Raw genomic sequence first — 23,275 nt, forward strand, 5'->3', positions numbered from 1 at the left:
AAGGAGGAGAGGAAGAAAAGAGGAATGAAAGAAAAGAAGGAAGGAAGGAGAGGAAGGAAGACAGAGGAGGAAGGAAGGAAGGGAGGAAGGAAGGAAGGAAGGAAGGAAGGAAGGAAGGAAGGAAGGAAGGAAGGAAGGAAGGAGAGAAAAATAGAGAAAGAAAAGGAGGGAGAGAGAAAAGGGGAAGGAAGGGGAAAATAGAAGAGGAAGGAGAGAAGGAGGGGAGAAGAAAAAGGAAGAAGAAAGATTTTTGCTGCCCTAAAGTCAGGAAGATTTTTCCTTATATACTCTTCAAAGGTATACTGTTTTGCCATTTAAGTCTAGGTTTTACTCCAAGTTAATTTTTCATGTGAGATATGACATTAGGTCAAAGCTCATTTTATATAAATATTTAATTGTCCAAACTGTTTATTAAAAAGAATCTCCATCTTCTCCCTGCCACCATATAGAGGAGACATCGTATGGGGATTCCATATAATTCTTCTATTGGTTTAATCTTCTTTTACCAATACCATAGTCTTAATTTTATGTACATATACAGACATATATATATATATGTATGTAAATATATGTGTGTATATATGCACGCATGCCTGTATATGTGTATATATATACATATAATATATGCATATGTGTGTATATATAATTTTATTTTGGTGCCAGTACATAGGCTAAAACTCAGGGCTTCATGTCTCTTGGTTTTTTCTCTCAAGACTCTATATGAAAAGCAATTTTTGTATCAAAGTAGTTTTCTTCCTTTCTGTTACTTTTTTTTTTTTTTTTTTTTTGGGTCCGGTCGTGTGGCCTGAACTCTGGGCATGGTGCTATCCCTCAGCTCTTCAGCTCAAGGCTAGCTCTACCACTTGAGCCACAGAGCCACTTCCGGCTTTTTTTTCTTTTTGCTTATGTGGTGCTGAGGAATCGAACCCAGGGCCTCAAGCATGCAAGGCAAGCGCTCTACCACTGAGCCACCTTCCCAGCCCCCCTTTCTGTTACTTTTGAGAGAATTATTTTCCTGAAAAGTTTCTGCTTTGGCCCAGTCCGGTGCTTGACCCTTGTTAAATTACATTTTAGTTACATCGTTTTCCTGCTGTACTTTAATGAAGATATCCAGTTAGAAACTCCTTGAACTGGGGGCTGGGAAGGTGGCTCAGTGGTAGAGTGCTTGCCTCACATGCATGAGGCCCTGAGTTCAATTCTTCAGCACTACATAAGCAGAAAAAGCTGGAAGTGGCACTATAGCTCAAGTGGTAGAGTGCTAGCCTTGAGCTGAAGAGCTCAGGGACAGCGCCCAGGCCCAGAGTTCAGACCCTATGACCAACAAAAAAAAAAAAAAAGAAAAGAAAAGAAAAGAAAAACAAACTCCTTGAACTTTAATTACATCCTATTAATTGAGCCATATCCTTTGGTAGATTGTCAATCTGAGCTCAGCCAATATGTGAGCAAAGAGACAAGGCCTGCTGGGTTAGGGATAAAAAGGAAGCAGCTTGCAGCTTCTGTGTGCTTGCTTGCCAGATTTTTGGCTGAAGGCACACCCTTCTGCAGGAGTAAGCTCCCTTGCTGAGCTCATTTGAGTTTGGAATGAGAGTCCTCATTCCTAGTGATATCCAAACATCCCAAGCTATTTCTAACAGGCTAGCACACCACACCAGAGCCACAGTTCCACTTCCATCTTTCTTCTGGTTAGTAGAAGTTAAGAGTCCCTCAGACTTGTCTCCCTAGGCTGGCTTTGAACTGAGATCTTCAAATCTCAGCCACCTGAGTAATCGGGATATATAAGCATGAACAGCCAGCATGTAACTTGATTTTTTATTGTCTTTTAATCTGACAGTATGATCTACCAACTTTGTTTTTCTTCTCAAGAATGTCTTGTATATTTCAGATCCTATATATTTCAAAACCTGCTTGTCGATTTGACCACTTGCCAACCAAGAAAAAATAGTAAAGATTTCTTTAGAAGGCCACTGTGTTAATTCTGAGCAGATGGATCTTTTAATGCCATATTTTCCATTTCACACACACACACACACACACACACACACACATATGAACATAATATATGGCTCTATTTATTTAGATCCTCTTAATTATGGTCTAGGGTTTTTTTTTCATCAGATTTCAGCCTCCTGAGTAACTATGATCCATATGATCTCAGCCTCCTGAGTAACTAAGGCATGAGCCACTGGCACCAGTTCTAATAATTTTATTTTCATAAGCAACTCTGTAGCCATCATTATTGTATATTACAAAAGAGCTGAAAGGACTGTGTGTGTGTGTGTGTGTGTGTGTGTATACTCATATGTGTGTTGCTGGGGATAGAATTCAGGGCCATGCTAGTCAAGTACTCTACCATTGAGCTAATAAAATATGATATTATACACATTTCATGTCCCGAGCAAACCCCATTTTGTATAGGAAAACCCATATGTGCCTTCAAAAAACAACTTAGAAAGCATTCTGTTTACCCTAGCTGCAGAATATTTGTTTTTAGCTACAAAAAAATGACAGTTTGTGGAATTAAGCTTCTCAGTTTCCTCATCTATAAAAAGAGTAAAGATATTTTTAACTGTTTGTTGTTGTTTTTTTGCTGGTCATAGGGCCTGAACTCTGGGCCTGGGCGATGTCCCTTAGCTCTTCAGCTCAAGGCTAGCGCTCTACCACTTGAGCCACAGCGCCACTTCCGGCTTTTTTCTTTTTGCTTATGTGGTGCTGAAGAATCGAACCCAAGGCCTCATGCATGCAAGGCAAGCGCTCTGCCACTAAGCCACCTTTCCAGCCCCTTAAAACATTTTTTATTGTAAAGATACTATACAGAGGGGTTACAGTTACATGAGTAAGGTAATGAGTACATTTCCTATTGACATATACTCCTCCTTTGTTTTTCCCCTACTATCCTTTCCCTCTCCACCTCCCTCCCACCCCCCCAGTTGAAAAGTTCATTTTCAACATAGTGTCTTGTACATCTCCTTGTTACAATGGGTTGTCAACCTATATCCTTGTTTCAACATTTTGTTATTTCCCTTCCCCTCCCCAAATTAGAAAAACGTATGTACAAGACACAGGGCACTGGAATCAAATATAGTGAAAACAGGGGTTATAACATGTATAAAGATTTTTTTTAAGAACAAAGAGGAGGCTGCACACCCATAATTGTAGTACTCTGGAGGTTGGGGCAAGAGCATCTCATGTTCCAAGCCAGCCTGAACTAGATAGTGATTTCAAAGTCATCCTGAGCTACTATGTACTGGATTCCATTCCCAGGACTGCAAGAAAGAAAGAAAGGAAGAAAGAAAGGAAGAAAGGAAGGAAGAAAGAAAGAAAGAAAGAAAGAAAGAAAGAAAGAAAGAAAGAAAGAAAGAAAGGAAGGAAGGAAGGAAGGAAGGAAGGAAGGAAGGAAGGAAGGAAGGAAGGAAGGAAGGAAGGAAGGAAGGAAAGAAAGACAGAAAGAAAGAAAGAAAAGAAAAGAAAACCAATAAGTAAGGATCATGACATTAAAGTCACTGTAATCTCTAACATTCCATTATTTTACTTAATGGAGTTCCTTAAGTCCAAAGAGACAAATAGATGCATTAAAATAAAACACATCAAAACATAAAATATATCTAATGGAAGCAGAGAATGGAGGAAATTACCTATGCTAAATATAGGCAATAGAAGCTTCCTATCCAAAATATATTTATGGAAACTGATAACAATATATAGACTCATATATGCAATCAAAGAAGATAAGTGAGAAGCTCATACATTATAAATATGGTCATTTACTACACACAATTGGGAAGTTCATTAAAATTACAATCCCCCATGTACAATCTACCACAGACCTGTCAAAAATAAATAGAGCCAGGTGCCAGTAGCTCACACCTGTAATCCTAACTACTCAGGAGGCTGACATCTAAGGATAGTAGTTCAAAGCCAATCCAGGTTATGAAAGTCCATGAGACTCTTATCTTCAATAAACTACTCAGAAAAGGCCAGAAGTAGCACTGTGGCTCAATTAGTAGATTACTAGCCTTGAGCAAAAGAAGCTCAGGGACAGAGCCCAGGCTCTCAGTTTAAGCCCCAGGCCTGACTAAATAAATAAAATTATTTTAAAAGCTAGCAGTAGCCAAACTGGAGAAACATAGTGTTTCATAACCATTTACTACCGTACAAAAATATCATCTTAAAACTAGTTCACTAGAGCCAAGTACTGAAGTTGTCAGAGTGTAAATGTTACAGAATAATGTATGGCTATGTACACAAGAGCTATAAAATTATATTGCTAAATGATTATTCTATTCAGGCAACTATAGTCCAAAGAAATAACACAAATGAAAATAAAATGCTTATGAAGATATTAATAATAGCATTTGTGTTTGTGCATGCACACACGCATGTGCACACTGGTCCTGACCACATGGGTGCAATCCCTGAGCTTTTTTGCTTCATTTCCAGCTTTTTGGTAGTTCTTTTTTTTTTTGGGGGGGGGGTCCAGTCATGAGGCCTGAACTCTGGGCCTGGACGCTGTCCCTCAGCTCTTCAGCTCAAGGATAGCGCTCTACCACTTGAGCCAAAGCGCCACTTCCAGCTTTTTTCTTTTTGCTTATGTGGTGCTGAGGAATCAAACCCAGGGCCTCATTCATGCAAGGCAAGCGCTCTACCACTGAGCCATCTCCCCAGCCCCAGTTAATGTTTCTTATATCAAGGTGCTGTGAAGTGCTTTGAGTATTCACCCTTAATCTATAGACCTGTAAGATACTATTATTATTATTATTAAGATACTATTATTATTATCACCATCCTTGAAACACAGTGATGAAATAACTTGCTTACCATCAGCATTCCAGTACAGGGAGGTACCATTCACTTAAGTCCTAATCATTAGGCTGGGCTGTTAAGCAGCAGAGCTGAGATTGGGATGGAGTTTGGGTCACTCCAGAGCCTCAACTTAATACTCCATCATCTTATCTAGAAATATTGGGAAGATAAATTGCAGTAGGTTCAAAGTCTAATGTGAGCACTAAGAATAAAACTGTGGGCTTGGCAGGGGTGGAGGACAGAGGGTGGGGCCAGACCTGGGAGGAAAGCAAGGAGGAAAGCATATGGAAAAAGGGAGCAGAAACACCATTGATTGTGCAAGGCCCTGTACACCCAGAGCAGATGTTTAGATTTTATCCTGCAGATGTGTGCAATACCAAAGGATGTGTGGAGGTAAATGGCATGATCATCTTGTTCTGGAGAAGTGTGAATTGGAGGGTGGGGAGAGAAAAGCAAGCTAGAACAGAGGCAGTCCCGGTGGAGATGAGGAAGAGGAACAAAATGACAAGTCTGTGGGCCTCACTGACACAAACATATGTTTATAGAATAAGCAAGCCCAAGGAGGTGGGTGCAAAGTGCACAAAATACCTTGTATATAATACTGATCACTGGTGAAAACTTACCGATTGAACTTCAAGGGTGTCTTACAGAGACAGAATGGGCCTAAACGGAGAGCTTTCCCTGATTTGCACCAGGTTGTGACATTACCTCATCCAGTGCTCCCAACTCTGCCAGCCCAGCATCATTATCCTCCTTTACTAGCAAGGACAGGAGATTCCCCAGACTTAACTAAGCTACCTGGCAGGTGCATCTTCTTGGTGACAGAGCTGGAGTAAGAGGCCTGGGTTGCAGCACCCCAGGTTCCCGCTCTGGCCATTTTGGCATGGACTCATCTTCATTTTGGTGGGAAAGGGTAGATCACATTCTCTTCTCCCATGAAGTCTGGATTCTCCGAAGATTTCAAACTCAAAAAATAAACGTGCTTGGCATCACCTGTTGATCTGCCACTCTCATTTATTCCCCTGGTGCTGTGTTTGCAATGTGTTCCTCAGCAAATTCATTCCTCAGAGCAACAGGTGGGAGGTGGGATCTTTAAGAGGTGAGTAGGTTATGTGAGCTGGGTCCTCCTATGTTAATGCTGCTGTCAAAGAAGTGGGTCAGCCACAATTATCAAGAAAGTGAGTTTGTTGCAAAAGCAAGTGCTACCAGGCATAGTGCGGCATGCCTGTGATTCCAGCACTTCAGAGTCACAGGGAGGTCAAGAGTTTGAGACCAGCCTATGCTACGTAGAGAGACCCTATCTCCAAAAATCTCTCTCTCTTTCTCCCTCTCTCTCTCTCTTTGCTCTTTCCCTCTCTTACACCGTCTCTCTCCAAAAATTCAATCTTGAGCCCCTAGACAATAAGCCACATAAACTAGTATTATTTATGAATCACCTGCCCATTGTATTCTCTGATACCAGATAGAAACACTGGACATCCTGGGCCACCAGTGTCTGGGAATCTAATCTGTAAGAGAACCCTGGATGCTTCTTCCTCTCCATTCCCGTCATCAGTGGGCCCACCCTTGCTGGATCTGTCTGGGGCCAGGTAGATGTATCACTGTGCTCTGCTGCTTCTCAGATTAAGCATGTTGAGAAGAAACTCTGAGATTTCCTAAGGCATTTGCTTCCCTCTGCTTTGTTTCTTCCTTCATCCTCTGAGCCTTGGCTCACAGCATCTGTTCTTATCTCTGTGGAGGCCTACATCACACTCCAAACATGAGCTCAACATAGTTTACTCCAATCTTGCCCTTCTCTATCTACTTCTGCTCCTGCTCCCTGTCTGCTTATCTGCTGTTTTTCAGTCAGGCCAAGGTGGTGGTTTCATCAACCCCAGAGCCTATATACATGGTAGTTGTCTGTGCCATAAAGAATCACTCCTCTACAACCTACCCTCAGATGTTTACATAATTACTTTCTCAGAGAGATCATCCCCATCAGCTTTATCACAATGTTGTTTTATACTGCTAACCTCTTACCCAACACACACACACACACACACACACACACACATACACACACACACACATACACACACACACACACACACACACACACACACACACACACACACACAGAGGCACATCTACTTTCTAAAGAACCAATAATGTTACCTTTCTTTGCATACAAGTGGAATATTTGTGCTTCCCGTCCATGCAGTCCAGGACTCTACACAGTTTTAGAAGGAAGAGTCAGACATGAACTAGAAAGCCAGCAAGCATGCCCTACAGCTGTTCTGGAACATGCCAGGGTGCAATGTCCCAACCTGGCCTGGACAGACGTCTCCAAGCTTTTGTTCTCCTTGTGATTTGACAGGTCCACATTGAACTATGAATATCATTTTTTAAATATTTCGCAGTTGGTGGCGGGAGTAGGAGGATTGGGTGGGGGGCGGGAGGGGGAGGATGGGAAAGGATGGGAAGGGGAAACAAAGGAGGAGGTTACAATGCTTGATAAGAAATGTAACCCCTCTGTACAGTATTTTCACAATAAAAATTAAAATTAAAATAAAAAATGAACCAATAATGTTGATTTGTCCACAGTGTTCCTGGGCTGACTTTTAGTGCTTAAAGCAGAGAAGTCCCAGGCAAAAATGAATGGATCACCTTATCCCTCTCCAGCCAGAATATAGAATATAAGCTTTATGAGGGAAAAGGACACTTCAGTACCTGACAGTGCCTGGCACAGAGCAGGAACTCAATAAATACATATTGAATGAATACATGAATTGTTTCTTGTGTCAAACAGCCTCAGGTGCCTAACGTTCCAGTTCTTCCAGACTTCTCCTTCTTAATGACCCCAGTCTACTTTCTACTTTCTCTAATGAACGACTACACCAGGAATTCCAGCCTCTTCACTTCTGCATAAACTTGTGGAAGATGATGTGCAGGACCTTACCAAAATTCCCTGGGAAACCAGGTACCAGTGACTCACCCCTGTAACCCTAGCTACTGAGGAGGCTGAGATCTGAGGATTGTGGTTCAAAGCCACCTGGGGAGAAAAGTCAGTGAGATTTTTTTGCATGTTTTTTATTGTAAAAATACTGTACAGAGGGGTTACAGTCACATGAGCAAGGTAATGAGTACACTTCCTATCAAGCATTGTTGCCTTCTTCTCTGTTTTTCCCCTACCATCCCTTCCCTCCCACCTCCACAACTACCCCCCACCCCAACTCCCTGTGAGACTCTTATCTCCAATAAATGACTCAGAAAAAAGCCGGGCTAGGCACCGGTGGCTCATGCCTGTAATCCTAGCGACTCAGGAGGCTGAGATCTGAGGATCACGATTCAAAGCGAAGTCCTTGAGACTCTTATCTCTATTAAACCACTAGAAAACTGAAAGTGGTGCTGTGGCTCACACGATAGAGCGCTCGCCTTGAGCTGAAGAGCACAGGGACAGCACCCAAGCCCAGAGTTCAAGTCCCTTGACCGACCAAAAAAAAAAAAAAGCCGGAAGTAATGCTGTGGCTCAAGTGGTAGAGTGCTAGCCTTGAGCACAAAGAGGCTCTGGCAGCACCCAGGCCCTGCGTTCAATCCGCAGGATGGCAACAACATCAACAAAAATCCCTGTGACATTGTTTCAAAATGTAACATTGGCATTTTGCAAAGTTTCCGTTGGTGAGTCCAACAACAAACACAGAGACACTTTAACTGAAAATCACTGACTTAAATCCCAAAGTACTTCAAATCCTTTGATGGCGTGGCTGCTAGAAAGGCCTGGCTTGTCCTCAGTATCTTCTATTTAGAATTCTAGAAAACTTATGATTAATCCACACCCCCAGGCACAGCTATGTGTGACCAAAATATGAGAGTTCATTCATGTTTCTGATCAAGGAGCCCTCTCTGATGTACAGAACAGGTAATCTTCATCCTGCCCCTCTCCTATCCTTCCTTCCTTCCTTTCTTCCTTCCTTCCTTCCTTCCTTCCTTCCCTTCTTCCCTTCCTTCCTTCCCTCCCTTCTTCCCTTCCCTTCCTTTCCTCCTTTTTCTCCCCCTTCTTTCCCCCCTCCTTCCCTTCTACCCCCTTCCCTCCCCTCCCCTCCCCTTCTCTCTCTCTTTTTCACTCTCATCCTCCCTCCCTCTCTCCCTTCCTCCCTCCCTCCTCTTTATCTTTTTGTGCCAGTACTGGGGTTTAAATTCAAGGCCTTTCCCTCTTGCTTGGTGTTTTCATTCAAGGCTGTGGCTCTACTACTTGAACCATATTTCCACATCTGGCTTTTTGATGGTTAATTGAAGAGCAGAATCTCAATGTCTTTTCTGCCTAGAATGACTTTTTCAACCTGGATCCTTAGATCTCAACCTCCTGAGTAGCTAGGAGTACCCAGCCCCTTCCTCCTCTTTGCTGAAGACTCTGCCCCACTGTCACAGCCATGCGCATTGTGCCTCCCTGCTTCTGCTGTGAGTTTGTGGCACTTGCCATCACAGTACAGTGATGAAGCAGCTCAAGAAGACTAGAGACAAATCACAACCCCTGAGCTGTCCTTCCTGCATTTATAAACAAGAAATAATTTACTATACGATTTTCAGAAGGTTAAATGCAACAAGGTCAGCAAAAATTCCCAGCACCTGGCACATTCAGCCATGGGCTTTCCCCAACAAAAGAGAATGTCTATCCTTTGGGCCCTCCAGCCAGCCAGCTTGATTGTCTCATCAGGAGCATTCTACGGAAAGTGTCCTAATGGTACTAGAGTTTGAGATTGCTCAGCTGGCTTCTTCAAGCCTAGACTGGGATGGTAAGGGTCAGAGCAACATTTTATTAGCAATTAGAAAACCAATTAGAGCTGATGATACTGGTAAAACACATGAACCATAAGAAGAAAAGTTTGTTAATTGATTGCTGATCAAGTTGCTCTAGAATGAATAATAGAGATATGGACAGACGTAAGATGTAAAAATCCATGGGATCCTGTACAGGAAGGAGAAGAAAGGAAAAGAAGTCCTGTATAGTATAGTGGCTGTTAAGTAAAATTATGTGAAACAAAGAGTGAAAGGCGATAGAGAGGTCCATATTCAAATCTCAGCATTAATATAAAGTCAGTACAAGTTAACCTTTCTAGATCCCAATTTCTTCCACTACAAAGTGAACAAGATTAAAATTATGACTTAAAAAGAAGTTCCCAGTACAGTATGTTCACTTCTATTTTTCTTGACCTTCTACTCCCTATCCTTTGTTTTAGATGCCAATTGCTTTCTGGAAACCATACCCTCATATATCACATACTGAGCTCAGCACCCTTCTCCCATCCTACTTACAGATTTGGAAGCATCAGCTTGATTCCTCACACTTTAATCTGCTTGTCTAAGCTTGGCCTCTTATTAGAGCCAAGGCAGAGCTGTCTGTGAGTTGGAACTAACACTAGGGTCATGGCTACTGCTTAGGGTAATAGAAAATACTGAGATGTTTTCTACCATGACCAATTAGAATTCTCAGTGGATTATTTTCCATGAGCTTTGTGGTAATTGGTGGTGAGAGTTCACACTCCTATGAGCACGCTCAGTTGCATTAATTATTAAATTGATTTTACAGACCCAGCTGGGAATTAAACCCCCGTTAGTATCACTGTGGGAAAATACATTCTGTGTTCCAAAACAATTGACCTTTTGGAGTCAATCCAGTTGCTAAATGGGGGACAGCCTGTACAATATTATGTTACATTTTGGAGCTTTGTTTGTATATTTTAGGATTAAAGACTTGTTAATGCTGGAAGAAACTTTGGAGATCACTAATTAATGTCTACATTTGTAGGTAATGAAATCAAGGCTCAGATATACAGCTTGGTGTACATTTCCCTAGACAGTCATTAAACCTGTTCAAAAGTTAGGACTGTGCAAATTCAAACACAATGTTTCATACTTACTTAATAGTCTAATATAGGTTTCGTTTTAGAGATTTAGTCATTGTAATATTTCCTTAAATAGCAAGTACCACAGGGAATTTCAAATATAAACTTATTTATAATAGGCTGGACCTAGTTTAAGTCAAGATGTCAATAGAAACTCATAATATTCTGTGTAATTGGTATTTTCTACATAAAAGGATCTATTGGCAGGGCTGGGAAGGTGGCTCAGTGGTAGAGTGCTTGCCTTGCATGCCTGGGGCCCTGGGTTCGATTCTTCAGCACCACATAAGAAAAAAGAAAAAAGCCAGAAGTGGCACTGTGGCTCAAGTGGTAGAGCGCTTGCCTTGAGCTGAAGAGCTGAGGGACAGTGCCCAGGCCCAGAGTTTAGGCTCCACAACTAGACCCCTCCCCCCAAAAAAGGGATATATTGGTGATGGGTATATAAGCCCAATGAATATTTCTCATATATATATATATATATATATATATATATATATATATATATGGTTTTAGTTTGAGGTAACCAAATCCATTTATTTTAACGTGTTCTTAGAGGAGATTTATTTCTTTTATAATAGTGTTTTAGAAAACATGGCACTTTCTTTGTCTTAGTTACTAAAATCAGTTGAAATGGGGATTTGAAATCTTGAAGCGATAAATCCTCAACTGAAAAGATAATAAAGCAGAAGCTGGATATTCTGTAAGAAAAGAGCAACTATAACTAGAAACAAAATTGTTTTATCTGTAACAAACTTCACATCCTGTATACTTTTCCTTACAACAAACAATTAGCTACTCTGTAACTAGTTATTTCCTGGTAACTCCTCTGAATGAACAGGATGAGGGAACACTGAAAGAGAAACATTTTTCCTTATGTAAATAAAATGATTTTTATTGTAACATATTACCCAACTGGCTTTATAATCTCATTACAAAATAAAAGAAAAGGTCTCAGATCAACACTTTAGTCATTAAATAGTGTCCATTTGTGATAGTTGTTTATCCAACTTCAGTTGCCTTTTTTGGGGGGGGAGGGGACCCTGTCGTAGGGACTGAACTCTGGGCCTGGGCGCTGTCCCTCAGCTCTTCAGCTCAAGGCTAGCGCTCTACCACTTGAGCCACAGTGCCACTTCAGCTTTTTTCTTTTTTCTTATGTGGTGCTGAGGAATCGAACCCAGGTCCTCAGGCATGCAAGGCAAGAGCTCTACCACTGAGCCACCTTCCCAGCTCCAGTTAATAGTTCTATATAGTTAAATTATTAAGCTTTGCATGACAACAACTGTATCATGTTTATCATGAAGGATATACTAAAGAGGTTTAAGATAAAATGGCTCCACTGAAAAAAGTATCCTCTGTGTGTGTGCATGCGTGCACACACGCGCACATATGTTTTGGGAGAGATTTTTTTTTTAACTCAAGACAAAGTGGTATTTGGTTATATATACTTTAAGTTTTAGGGACTAAAATGACTGAAGACATGCCTTATTATTCTCTTATATTCAAAGGAAAATAAACTAAATCTTCTTGGGCAGGGTGGTATATACCTATAAACTCAGTTACTAAGGATGTAGAGCTCAGGAGGGTCAAGGTTTGAGGCCAGGCCAGGCAAAAAGTTAGTGACATAATCCTTCCCTCCATCACAACAAATACGCTGGACATTGTGGTGTATGGCTATAATCTCAGCCATGTGTGAGGTGTGAGTAGGAAGATCACAGATTGGAACAAACCCCAGGCATAAACTTGAGCCTTATCCAAAAATTAACTAAAGTACAAAGGGTTATGGGTATGGATCAAATGGTACAATGCTTGCCTAGTAAGTGAAAGAGACTGAGTTCAAACCCCAATTACCCCCCCCCAAGAAAGCAAAAAGCTTATAATATTTGATTAAAAGAATAGCTACCTTCCAAATATACCTGAAAAAATTTAAACGTAGTACCATTCAAGACCAAAATGTGACTGAGAGGAATAATGTTGATGGAAAGACAGGCCAAAAATTGATTTATTCATCTAAAAACTGTCATGAATCAACTCAGGGCAAGAAGGGGCTGGCTATCACAACTTCCATATTTTGCAACCTATACCTGCTCACATTCATAGTGGCTAATGGCCAATAATGAGACAAATAAGAAAAGCATCCCAATGAAAGTCTTTGCTCTGTTTACTGTAAGGCAACACAAGGCTGTTGTCCATTGTGGTCCAGAGTTCCTTCTTTGGGAACAATCCACAAGGACATCTCCCTGGTCTCAATAAGTGATGGCTAGGTTTCTCTGAAGCCTGATCTGCCTTTGTCTAATGGACATCAGAGTTTCCTAGATACTACCTATTAGTAAGGGAAAATAAAGTCACAATGTTATTAAGGCTTCAAACTATGTCCCAAGTCCCTTTCAATCAAGAAGTGTAATAGGGGGCTGGGAAGGTGGCTCAGTGGTAGAGCGCTTGCCTTGCATGCTCCAGGCCCTGGGTTCGATTCCTCAGCACCACATAAGCAAAAAAGAAAAAAGCCGGAAGTGGCGCTGTGGTTCAAGTGGTAGAGTGCTAGCCTTGAGCTGAAGAGCTGAGGGACAGCACCCAGGCCCAGAGTTCAGGCCCCACGACCGGACCCCCCCCCCCAAAAAAAAAGTGTAGTCAGAACTTTTCCTTCACAGACATTTCTGGAATTACCCATGAATAGTGACATGAGTGATTTGGATGTCTCTATAAGCCTCGCAGTGTTCTGGTAAAGTTTCAACAACCACAATTCAGAAATAAGGCGGCCAGGTATAGTGGTGCAAACTGTAATCCCAGCTACTTGAGAGGCAAGAGGACTAAAATATCAAGGCCAGCCTGGAAAAAATTATTGAGAGCCTATCTTGAAAACAAAATACACACTAAAAGGGCTATGACTGCTTCCAGTGATAGAGCACTTGCCTTTGAGGGCCTGTGTTAAATTCCCTAGGACCAGAAGGGGGAAAAGTGGCTATCTAAGACTGATAAGGTTATAAGTGATGTTTACATCTTTTTCTACATTTTCCAAACTTCCTTGAATAAGCACAATTTACTTGGGAAAAATAGGGGTACTTATTTTCATGGCAAATCTGCCCTGAACTCTGATACAAGCTTAGTTTTAGTCTTTATCTTATATGATGAGACTATTCATTGTTTGCTTCAAAAAGAATGTTTTAGATTATGATGAGCTGCCCCACCAGCTGCTGAGTGGTTATGTAACATAGTTTCTTTTCAACTTCAAATTCTGAGAATTCTGAATGGATATCATTCTTTTAGAGAAGGATCCCTTCGAAAAGTTGTTTGGGCCCTAGTCATAAAGTTCCTTCATTTGCAGAAGGGCTCATTCTATCCCAGGATTCCAAGACAGTGAAATACCTCAAGGGAATGGAGCAGGGAGAGCAGCAAGCCATAACCAGAATCATTCCTGTGTCTTCAGGACCCCAGAACTCTGCTGAGATTGGACTCAGACAATTTGTGGTGATTTTCTTACCAATGCTCACTCTCTTTCTGTGTAATCATTTATTTTGAATGTCTTGTGTCTTTTAAAAATGTCTGCATATATTTGAACTCTAATTGTGGATGTTCATGAGGTCCATGAAAATTGGAGACTCGAAGCATCCTGAGCTTGTGTGTGTGTGTGTGTGTGTCTGTGTGTGTGTGTGTGTCTGTGTGTGTGTCAGTTGTGGGGCTTGAACTCTGGGCCTGGGCACTATCCCTGAACTCTTCAACTCAAGGCAAGCACTTTACTACTTGAGCCACAGCACCACTTCCGGTCTTCTGGTGGTTAATTGAAGATGAGTCCCACAGACTTTCCTGCCTGGGCTGACTCTGTACTGCAATCCTCAGATCTCAGCCTCAGATCAGTAGCTAAGATTACAGGCATGAGCCACCAGCACCCAGCTCATCCTGAGCTCTAAAAAAAGAGAAAGAGATTTGGGGAAGTGGCATACAAGTCTATGAGCCACTATAGTCAAGTCCCTGTTTCAGTTCAAAGTATTTTCTCCATTTGTAACCGAAGTCATTTTTCTTTGGCATTTAGAAAGCTGTGAGTCGTTTGTGATTTTTTCCCTACTACTGTAAATCAATAGAACCTTGCACTGTGCATTTTGTATACAAAACTGCTGGCTTAATCTTCCTCACTCTCAGTTCTCTTTTCCTCTGTACTTTTTATTTACTCTGCTTCGTGTTTTATGTAATCTACCTTAACCCCTTTCTTCTGGAATAAAGAGGTAAAAATACACAAAATAGAAAATGATGATAAACTTTTTTTTCATTCTTTTTTGAGAGGGAGGAAGGGTCTGGGAAATGAACTTAGAAAATCACACTGTGTAGACAAGACATTGTAGACAAGACATTCTACCACTGAGCCACACTGCTAGCACTGACTGACTGGCCTTGAAATGTCCACCTTCCTGACTCTATCTCTTAAGTAGCTGGGATCAAAGGCAAGCGTCATTGTGCCAAGTTAAACCATTTCTTTGGACCCCTAAAGGCCACAAAATGAACCAGCAGTGATCTGTAAAATCTACTCCAGGCAGAACTACCATTATAACTGTTACCTGTTCTGGCTTCAGCATTAATAAATACATGAAATCCTAAGGTAGATAAGTAACTAGAAAAAAAGACATTAGGGGATCCTAACTCTATAAAACACTTGACTGGGAAATTATTTTTCTTCTTCCCTCTTCCCCCAAATTCTACAGTCTCTATTGCTCAAGTCCATATAAGGCACAAATATTAAAGCACCCAGCTCTCTCTCTCTCTCTCTCTCTCACACACACACTTCACTACAATTGTTAAGAGTGTGAACTCTATGATTAATTAGATGCCTGGGTTTGAATCCTAGCGCTGCTGAAGCACTTGTATGATTTGGAGCTAGTTATTTAATCATATGTGCTTCTATTATTCACATCCACAAAGTAGAGATAGGACGTCCTGTAGGGCTTCTTCTTTTTTTTTTTTTTTTGTCGGTCGTGGGGCTTGAACTCTGGGCTTGGACCCTGTCCCTCAGCTCTTCAGCTCAAGGCGAGCGCTCTACCACTTGAGCTAAAGCGCCACTTCCGGTTTTCTGGTGGTTTATTGGAGATAGGAGTCTCACGGTCTCTCCTGCCCGGGCTGGCTTTGAACCGCGATCCTCAGATCTCAGCCTCCTGAGTAGCTAGGATTACAGGCGTGAGCCACCAGCGCCCGGCCTGTAGGGCTTCTTTTAAGGATTAAATAATACCATCTAAAATAGTACCTGGGCACATCTCAGTATGTTAGTTATTATCAGTGATGTTAGTTATGATCAGTTAGTTATCATCAACTCCTTTTCTCCGTCTCCAGGTAGCATCATGTCAATCACTGGGAAAGAGTACCTGTGAAATGGGGAAAGGCCTTGTCTGACCACCTAAAAGAAGCCAAATACTGTTTCTTGCTTTGATGCTTTAAGTGGCTACTCTTTTTCCTGCCTGTCTAGAGTTAGCATAATGAGATGCTACATAATGAACCTTCCTAAGCCCCTATGTTTCTCTTTCTCCCTTCGTTCACCGAACCAGATACTTGGTAGGTATGGCAGGCATCAAGAAAAAAAACTTTTTAAAAAATCTTTTGGGAGCTAAGTGTGGAAGATCAATGCTTAAACAATCACAAGATAGGAACCATCACAAGATAGTATGAACAGAAAAGCTGTGGGTAGGGGTATCTACAGCGGAGCTGGAGAGAAGGTAGCAAGGGATACCCATGGGAAATCGCATGACCGCTGATCCTTCCAGAGTCCATTTTAATTCTTCGTTCCTCCTCCAGGGAGACACGGGTACCAGACCTGTAGATCCTTAGGTGATTGTGGAGACCTCTGGCAGCAGCCTACGCAGTGATAAAGTTTATTTGCCATATTAAAGCTGTTCTTTCCGGCTTTCCACACACTTGGGTTTCAAACACGGGTAACTGCAGTCCGCGTTTCCCGATTAACGGACACAGGAGGAATGAATTGCATGCAAAGTCAGGGAATGGAGCCAAGAACAGCGAATCGAGGCGGGAAGGGCGCAACGGCTAAGTCTGGCAGAACCGCAGCACTTCCCGGGCAAACAGCAGAGAGGGACCACCAGCAGCTCTGCCTACCAGCGATCTGAGCAACGAGAGCTTCCCGGGCCCGGCAAGCCTGGCCCTAACCGCGCCTGCGCGGTGCACTAGCGATTCGGCGCAGTAGTGAATGTGGAAAAGGATGGGCGGGGGGGGGGGGGGTGTCGGAAGGGGGGCACGCACCAGCGCCGCGACTGCGGCCTCGGCGCGGGAGAACTGGGCTCACTGCGCTTGCGCCTTTCTCCGTGCTGGGGGGAAGGGAGAGTAACGCGCGAGATTGGGGGGGCGGGGAGGGGGGGGGAGGAAGAGGAGCGCGGCGCGCATGCGCGCAGCTCTGCGTGGCGCGGCGCAGCGGCGGCGGGCTGGCTCTGTGGAGCTTGAGTGGCGCTGCGGGTGGGGCCGTCGGCGGCGCTGGTGAGCTTTGCGGCGCTGGGCGGTGCCGAGGATCGGCGGCGGCGGAGGAGGAGGAGGTGGTAGTGGAGTAGGAGTAGAAGGAGGTGGCGGCTTGGGTCTGACGCTGCCCGGTTCGTGGGGGGCCCGGGCTTGCTTGTTTGTTTGCTTGTTGTCGCGGGTGTCTCGGGGTGCGCGCGCCCGCGGCTCGGCGGGGCGGGGGGGGGGGGCGGGCACGGGGAGGGGGCGGTGGGACCGGGGTCGAAACGCCGCGTGACTCGTAGGTGAGAGAACGCCGAGCCGTCGCCGCCGCCGCCGCCGAGAAGCCCTTGTTGCCGCGGCCGGGAAGGAGAGGCTGGTGCCGACAAGATGGCGGACGGAGAGCTGAACGTGGACAGCCTCATCACCCGCCTGCTGGAGGGTGAGTGGGGGTCCCGGGGCCCCGCGCCCTCCTCGCTCCGCTCGCCGCGGAGCCCGGGCGGTGGGGGGATCCCTGCCCGCCTAGACACGTCTCCGGAAAGGCAGCGCCGGCGGGCGCGGGAGGAGGACGGGCAGGCCCGGAGCCCGGCCCCGCGGGCCCCGGCATCCAGGCCGGGTTAGCCCGTGTTCGGGGCCGCCGCGGGGCTCCCTCGGCCTTCGGGCCGTGGCCTCCGGTGACCTTGCCGGGCAGGGGTGAGGATGCCCGTAGCGGAGCCTGGTGCATCCGTGGAATGTGTGTCTCTTCTCTGTTCTCTTTGTGCGTTGCCCTTGGCTGCCTCCGATTGTTGTGCTGGCAGTGAATTTTCGCAGAAACCCTCCTCCTCCTCGGGAACACGGGGGCATCCATTCTGTGTCTCTGACTTTTTTGGTTTTTCCTTGTTACAAATGGACTCTTACAAAGACGGGAAAGAAAGGTTAGCTAGTTTGTCTACTGTGAATGCTATCTGTCGTAAAGAAAACAGTAAACCACACTCTTGAATCGGGTTGAAAATGCACGTAAGCGATACGAAATGTGTGGGTACGCTTGGTAAAAGGCTTGTCTCTGTGGCTTGGAGATTTAACAGGCTTGAGTAGAGTTTTAATTTGTGCACAAACTTAGTAAAGGTCTGTTGTCACGCTTCTCTGGGACTTAAGCAAAGGAATGTACAAGTCTCCCCAGCATCTAAAGTTTGGGGTGGGGGTGGGCTTCGTGTTTTTATGGATTAGTTTCGTTTTGGTGGGAACAGACGTAAAGGAGAAAGAAAAAAAGATGGACTGGCCAGGAGTTAAATGTATTGATCTGTCGCAGGATATTATTCAAAATAGATGCAGTATTCGTCCCTTTACCCTAAAATTTGCGTCATCACTCCTGTCCTGCGAGTGAGTAGGAAAGAATTTAAGTCTTTTAAAACCAATTAAAGGTGCCGCCTTTTTCCCTCCACCTTTGAAGGATTTCATCTGTAATGCTATTTGTTTGCTCGCAAATTGCCCGAAGGTAAATTGCGTACTACCGAAAAGCATTGGTACGTACCTTTGGAAATTCACTAAAGAACATTGGAGGGTGGTCGGGAGGGGGGGGCGCTTTCAATGTATGGTTGAACATCGGTGATGAGTAAACCCCTGTGCAGATAAAACAGTGTATTTTATTTGCTCCACATGGTGAAAGCCTTGCTGCAATCTGAAGACTGGGACGTTTCTTATTTACCTTTTTCTTTATTACCAAGTTATTCCTGGGAGGCCCACTGGTGCTTGCAGTCAGTGTTCACCACCTAAGACTTTGTCTAAGGAATTTGGGGGGAAAATTATATTTGATAATTGTACATGGTCTACAAGGAATGTAGTTTATTTTTTTTGTATCTTGTTAGTCCTGAGAGGAGAGTAAGCCTGCCATCATATTTTTTGCAAATTTAAAGATTTTGTAAAAGCTTATATTTGTCTCAACTTTTTTATTTTCGACATATCCATATGCTTAGTAAGCATAAAACAGTAGATGCGGGTACAACGTTTGGCCTGCAACATTTTGAGTCAGATCTTTTTATGATGACAAAAACTAAAGAAACAGTAGTAGGGCTCAAGGTTATTAGAAAAGAAGACTGGGGGGTGGGGCGGAGTCACCTAGATGGTTTCATTTTAAATGTTCAGTTCGGGTTTTGTACACTGCTCCCCCCCCCCTTTTTTTTTTGGTAAGCATTCTAATCCAGATACATTTCCTTCTTTCAACTAATGTTTCTTGAACTCCTCTATGCCCAGCACTGGGGACCTAAGGTTAAGACACAGTCTTCTTGTGCAAAGAGCTTCTAGTCTAAGCAAGTGATTTCTGCCTGTTCCAGCCTTTTCTCTGTTTCTACGTTGAGCATACTATTTATTGGTGAAGAGTTAGGCTACTTAATTCTGCACAAGCAGATTTAAGAACACTAGTGCTTCCCAGAGATTCTTAAGATTCCAGCTTCCTTCTCAGTCTAGACCCCCTTCAGAGATCTTGTATTAAGTAGACTTAGATTTTAGATTTAGTCTTTAAAAAAAAAAAACCACTATAGGTAAACCTTGGTTTTCAGTGATGCTTCTGTCTTAGCTAAATATCTCAGATTAAAGTAATTGATATTTTGTAAAGCTGCCTAGCATACTAGCTATGAGTAGATTTGTGGGGGGGGGGGTTGCTTGTTAAATAGCTCAAATCAAAATTTGACCAGCCAAAAATACATAATTACAGTTAAAAGAATAAATTTCAAGAGAGCCTACCACAGCAGTGACACTACAATTAATGATACATTGTGTTTTTGGAAAATGTTACAAATGGATATTATGTGCTGGCACTACGAACAATTAAGTGAGGCGGGTAATATTTCTGAATTAGCTAGCTTTTTAACAATTGTACGATGTGTCAGATTTCCAAATAGCTATAAACATTTTCAGTAAATACCTTTTTTAGGTTACTTTTTCTATTTTTGGTGGGCTTATAATTGCTGTTTATATTTTCAGTGTTTTTAGGGCATTTTAATTTGTGTTGTTTGTTAATGTAAAACAAACCTACTGGTGCATTATTTGGACAGTGTATGTTTCTCCAGTATATTTTCTTCGGTTGAATTTTACTTAGAACAAAGAACGAAAGGCTTCTACCACTTTTAGCCTCTGTGGTGATCCTGTTGTTACCACATTCTTGTGGCTTTTGACTGTTTATCCATTAAGTGCTTTTCACTTTTGTTCCCTAAAACGTTAGGGTGGGAGTGTATGGCACAGTCACCTGGGCAACTTAGTTCAAAGTATAAATTCTGAGTTTATTTTGTAGGAAATGAAATGGGATGAGTAGAATCTGATGTGTCTGGGAGGAAGTTGGTATGGAAAACTGCTGCTGGGTAATTAAAACAATTGCATAGTGCCAGCTCTGTTGCTAGTCCTGGACATGATCCCAGTATTAACCTGGGACTGTACTAGTTGATAATGTCTATTATGAATCATATATTTGATATGAAACTCTTCAGATTTACCTCATAAGAGTAAACTATTTTACAAACTTGGGACATAGAGAAGTAAAAAAGTTTTTTAAAAGGTTCTCCATAATTGTATAACTCAAGGATGCCACTTATTGAAGTTTTGATATATTTTTATGTCACATGCTTTATATATAAGGGGGAAGGGTACAGTACTGGAATTTGAATTTAAGGTTTCATGCTTGCTAGGCAGATGTCCAGGCAGATGTTAGAACACTTGAGCCACTCTTCTGGCCCTTTTTTCTCAATTTGTTTGTTTATTTGGTGTTACTGAACTCAAGGTTGGAGCTTGCTAGGCTGGTACTCTATACTACTTGAGCTTTGCAGTATGATAGGATAATTTTATGGGGGTGAGGAGTTGTGTGTGTGTGTGTGTGTGTGTGCGTGCGCGCGCGCGCACACACACACACACACACACACATGCAAGCACACCAGTCCTGAGGCTTGTACTAAGGTCCTGGGCGCTGCCCTGAGCTGCTTTTGCTCAAGGCTTTTGCACTCTGCAACTTGAGCCACAGCTCCACTTCCAGTTTTTTGGTAGTTTATTAGAGATAAGAGTTTCATGGAGTCCTGCCTGGGCTGGCTTCCAACTGTGACCCTTGGATCTCAGTCTCTTTTGTAGCTAAGATTACAGGCATGAGCCATCAATGCCCAGCTCCTCTTCTTTTTTAATGACAGGTTTTGCTGAAATATAATTCACATAACATGCTGTTTGTCTATCTGAAGAGTGTAGTTGAGTGATTTTTAGTATAGCCAAAGTTTTGCAACCATCACGATAGTCAACTTGAAAAGAATTTCACACACATACTCCCAAAAGTTCTGTTCTCAAAAACATACTCTCCTTTTTTCTTCATCTCTCTTGTCCCAAGACCTAGGCAAACACTAACTTGTTTTCTGTCTGCAGATTTCCCTGTTGTGGGCATTTTTAATAAATGAAATCATACACCATGTGGTCTTTTGTGACTGACTTTTCATGTTAAGTTTAATCCATATTGTAATATGTATTAGTACTTTTACTGCTGGATAATATTCCATTGTGGATCAACTACCTTAAAATACTTCCTTTTAGATGATTTATACTTGAGTTGTTTTCCCTTTGAGTGTTGTGTAAAATGCTGTTCTTAACATTTATGTACTGGTTTTTGTGTGGACTTTATGTCAATTTTCTTGAGAATTTAGCTAGGAATGGAATTGCTGGGTCCTATACTTTTTCTCTGTTTAGCTTTTTGAGGAATGTCAAACTGCTTAAATCTCCTTTATTGATTGACTTGTTTAATTTTGATCCAGCAGTCTAAAAGTTGGGAAATTTGAAGAAAATGCTAGTTCTTCTACCTCCCTTTCCATAGGGGAGGTGTATTGTGTGAAGATTCAGGGCTAGACTTGTTAGAAAAAAGCATGTAAAAGAGTAGAGACCACCTGAGGAATACTTTCCTTTTTTCTTCTGGGTGAGATAAAGGTAGTGACATTTTTTAATTGATTCATAATTAGGGTTTTTATTTTTAACCTCATTACTTCATTCTAGCAATTGAAGGAGTCACATAGATGTTTAATTTTTCTGTTTGCAGAGTTGGATGCTTATCTGTAAAATGTCTAGAGCCAAGATAAGGATTAATTATGTTTTAGAAGTTATTTAAATTTGAGTTAAATGTGAGTTACTAAGTCTGACTTGAGTTAAGAATGTATTGATTTGCTTTTCCTATCTTATTCTTCACACTTATCATTTAACAGAATATGCATTCTGAATTACAGTAGTGGCAAATGATAGAAATTCATAGATTTAAGGTATTTTAAAATACCAATTAAAATCGTATTGTTTCTGAAATGTAGGATATACCGAAAGTCTTGGTACATAAGGAGGTCAGAGAACAAATGGTTTGGAAATGTTAGTAGGTAAGTAAGCCTTGAATTTTGGTGGATACTTCTCATGTAGACTGTATGACAGTGCTGGTAATCTTACTGCCTTTGTACTATTATCCACGTGTGTAGCACTGTGATTTATGAAGGTATGGGTAACCTTCCTGAAAATCACTGGCCTCAAAGCTCTCCATTCTCAAATTTACCAGTTTCTGTGCAAGAACAAATAGAAACATTTAAGTTAAACCTAAAGGGAAAATTGGCTTTGGCTCTTGATGCATACTTACATGGTGAATATGGAATTTTGACACAGTTTATTTCACGGTAAAAAAAAAAAAATGTATTCCACCAGGCACCTGGGGCTCATGCTGGAAGTAGTGCTGTGGCCCAAGTGGTAGAGTACTATGCTAGCCTTAAGCACAAAAAGGCTCAGGGACAGCACCCGGCCCCGAGTTCAAGCCTCAGGACCAGCAAAAGAAAAAAGAAAAAAAGAAAAATTGTATTTCAAGAATGTTAATCAGAATATCACTGAGTGACACAAGTTCACATCTGGTCAATTACAGGGTAACCAAAACACTCATCTAGTACTTGACCAGTACCATTTTAGTGTAATACCTAATACTACATGCTTCTTCTGATGTTATATCCAACCGTAATTAATAATTCAGTTTAAGTTTTTAAAAAGTAAATTTAAAAAGACTCTTCATAGATACTTGTAGATTGATTTGTTCAAATAATGCAGCTGTTCAAATAATTGGGCCAAACTATGAAAAGAAAATGAATAAGAGCCAGGCGCAAGTGGCTCACATCTGTAATCCTAGCTACTCAGGAGGCTGAGATATGAGGATCATGGATGAGACT

General features: G+C 42.3%; 1 protein-coding gene across 4 annotated transcripts in view; it reads left to right on the forward strand.

The window, feature by feature from the left end:
• The first annotated feature begins 17,111 nt into the window (after positions 1 to 17,111).
• Ppp1cb (protein phosphatase 1 catalytic subunit beta) overlaps positions 17,112 to 23,275 on the forward strand; it is a 28,859-nt gene continuing 22,695 nt past the window's right edge. Inside the window, exons 1-2 of one of the 4 annotated variants that reach the window (XM_070025292.1) lie at positions 17,112 to 17,194; positions 17,399 to 17,535. In XM_070025292.1, coding sequence (XP_069881393.1) covers positions 17,484 to 17,535 — 52 coding nt within the window. In that variant the 5' untranslated portion in view covers positions 17,112 to 17,194; positions 17,399 to 17,483. Of the gene's footprint in view, positions 17,249 to 17,398; positions 17,536 to 23,275 lie in introns of all 4 variants that reach the window. The other 3 variants (XM_070025293.1, XM_070025291.1, XM_070025294.1) reach the window with 3 other exon arrangements.

Source organism: Dipodomys merriami, unplaced genomic scaffold (genome assembly GCF_024711535.1).
Source record: "Dipodomys merriami isolate MVZ:Mamm:240054 unplaced genomic scaffold, mDipMer1.0.p SCAF_17, whole genome shotgun sequence".
Taxonomy (NCBI): Eukaryota; Metazoa; Chordata; class Mammalia; order Rodentia; family Heteromyidae; genus Dipodomys; species Dipodomys merriami.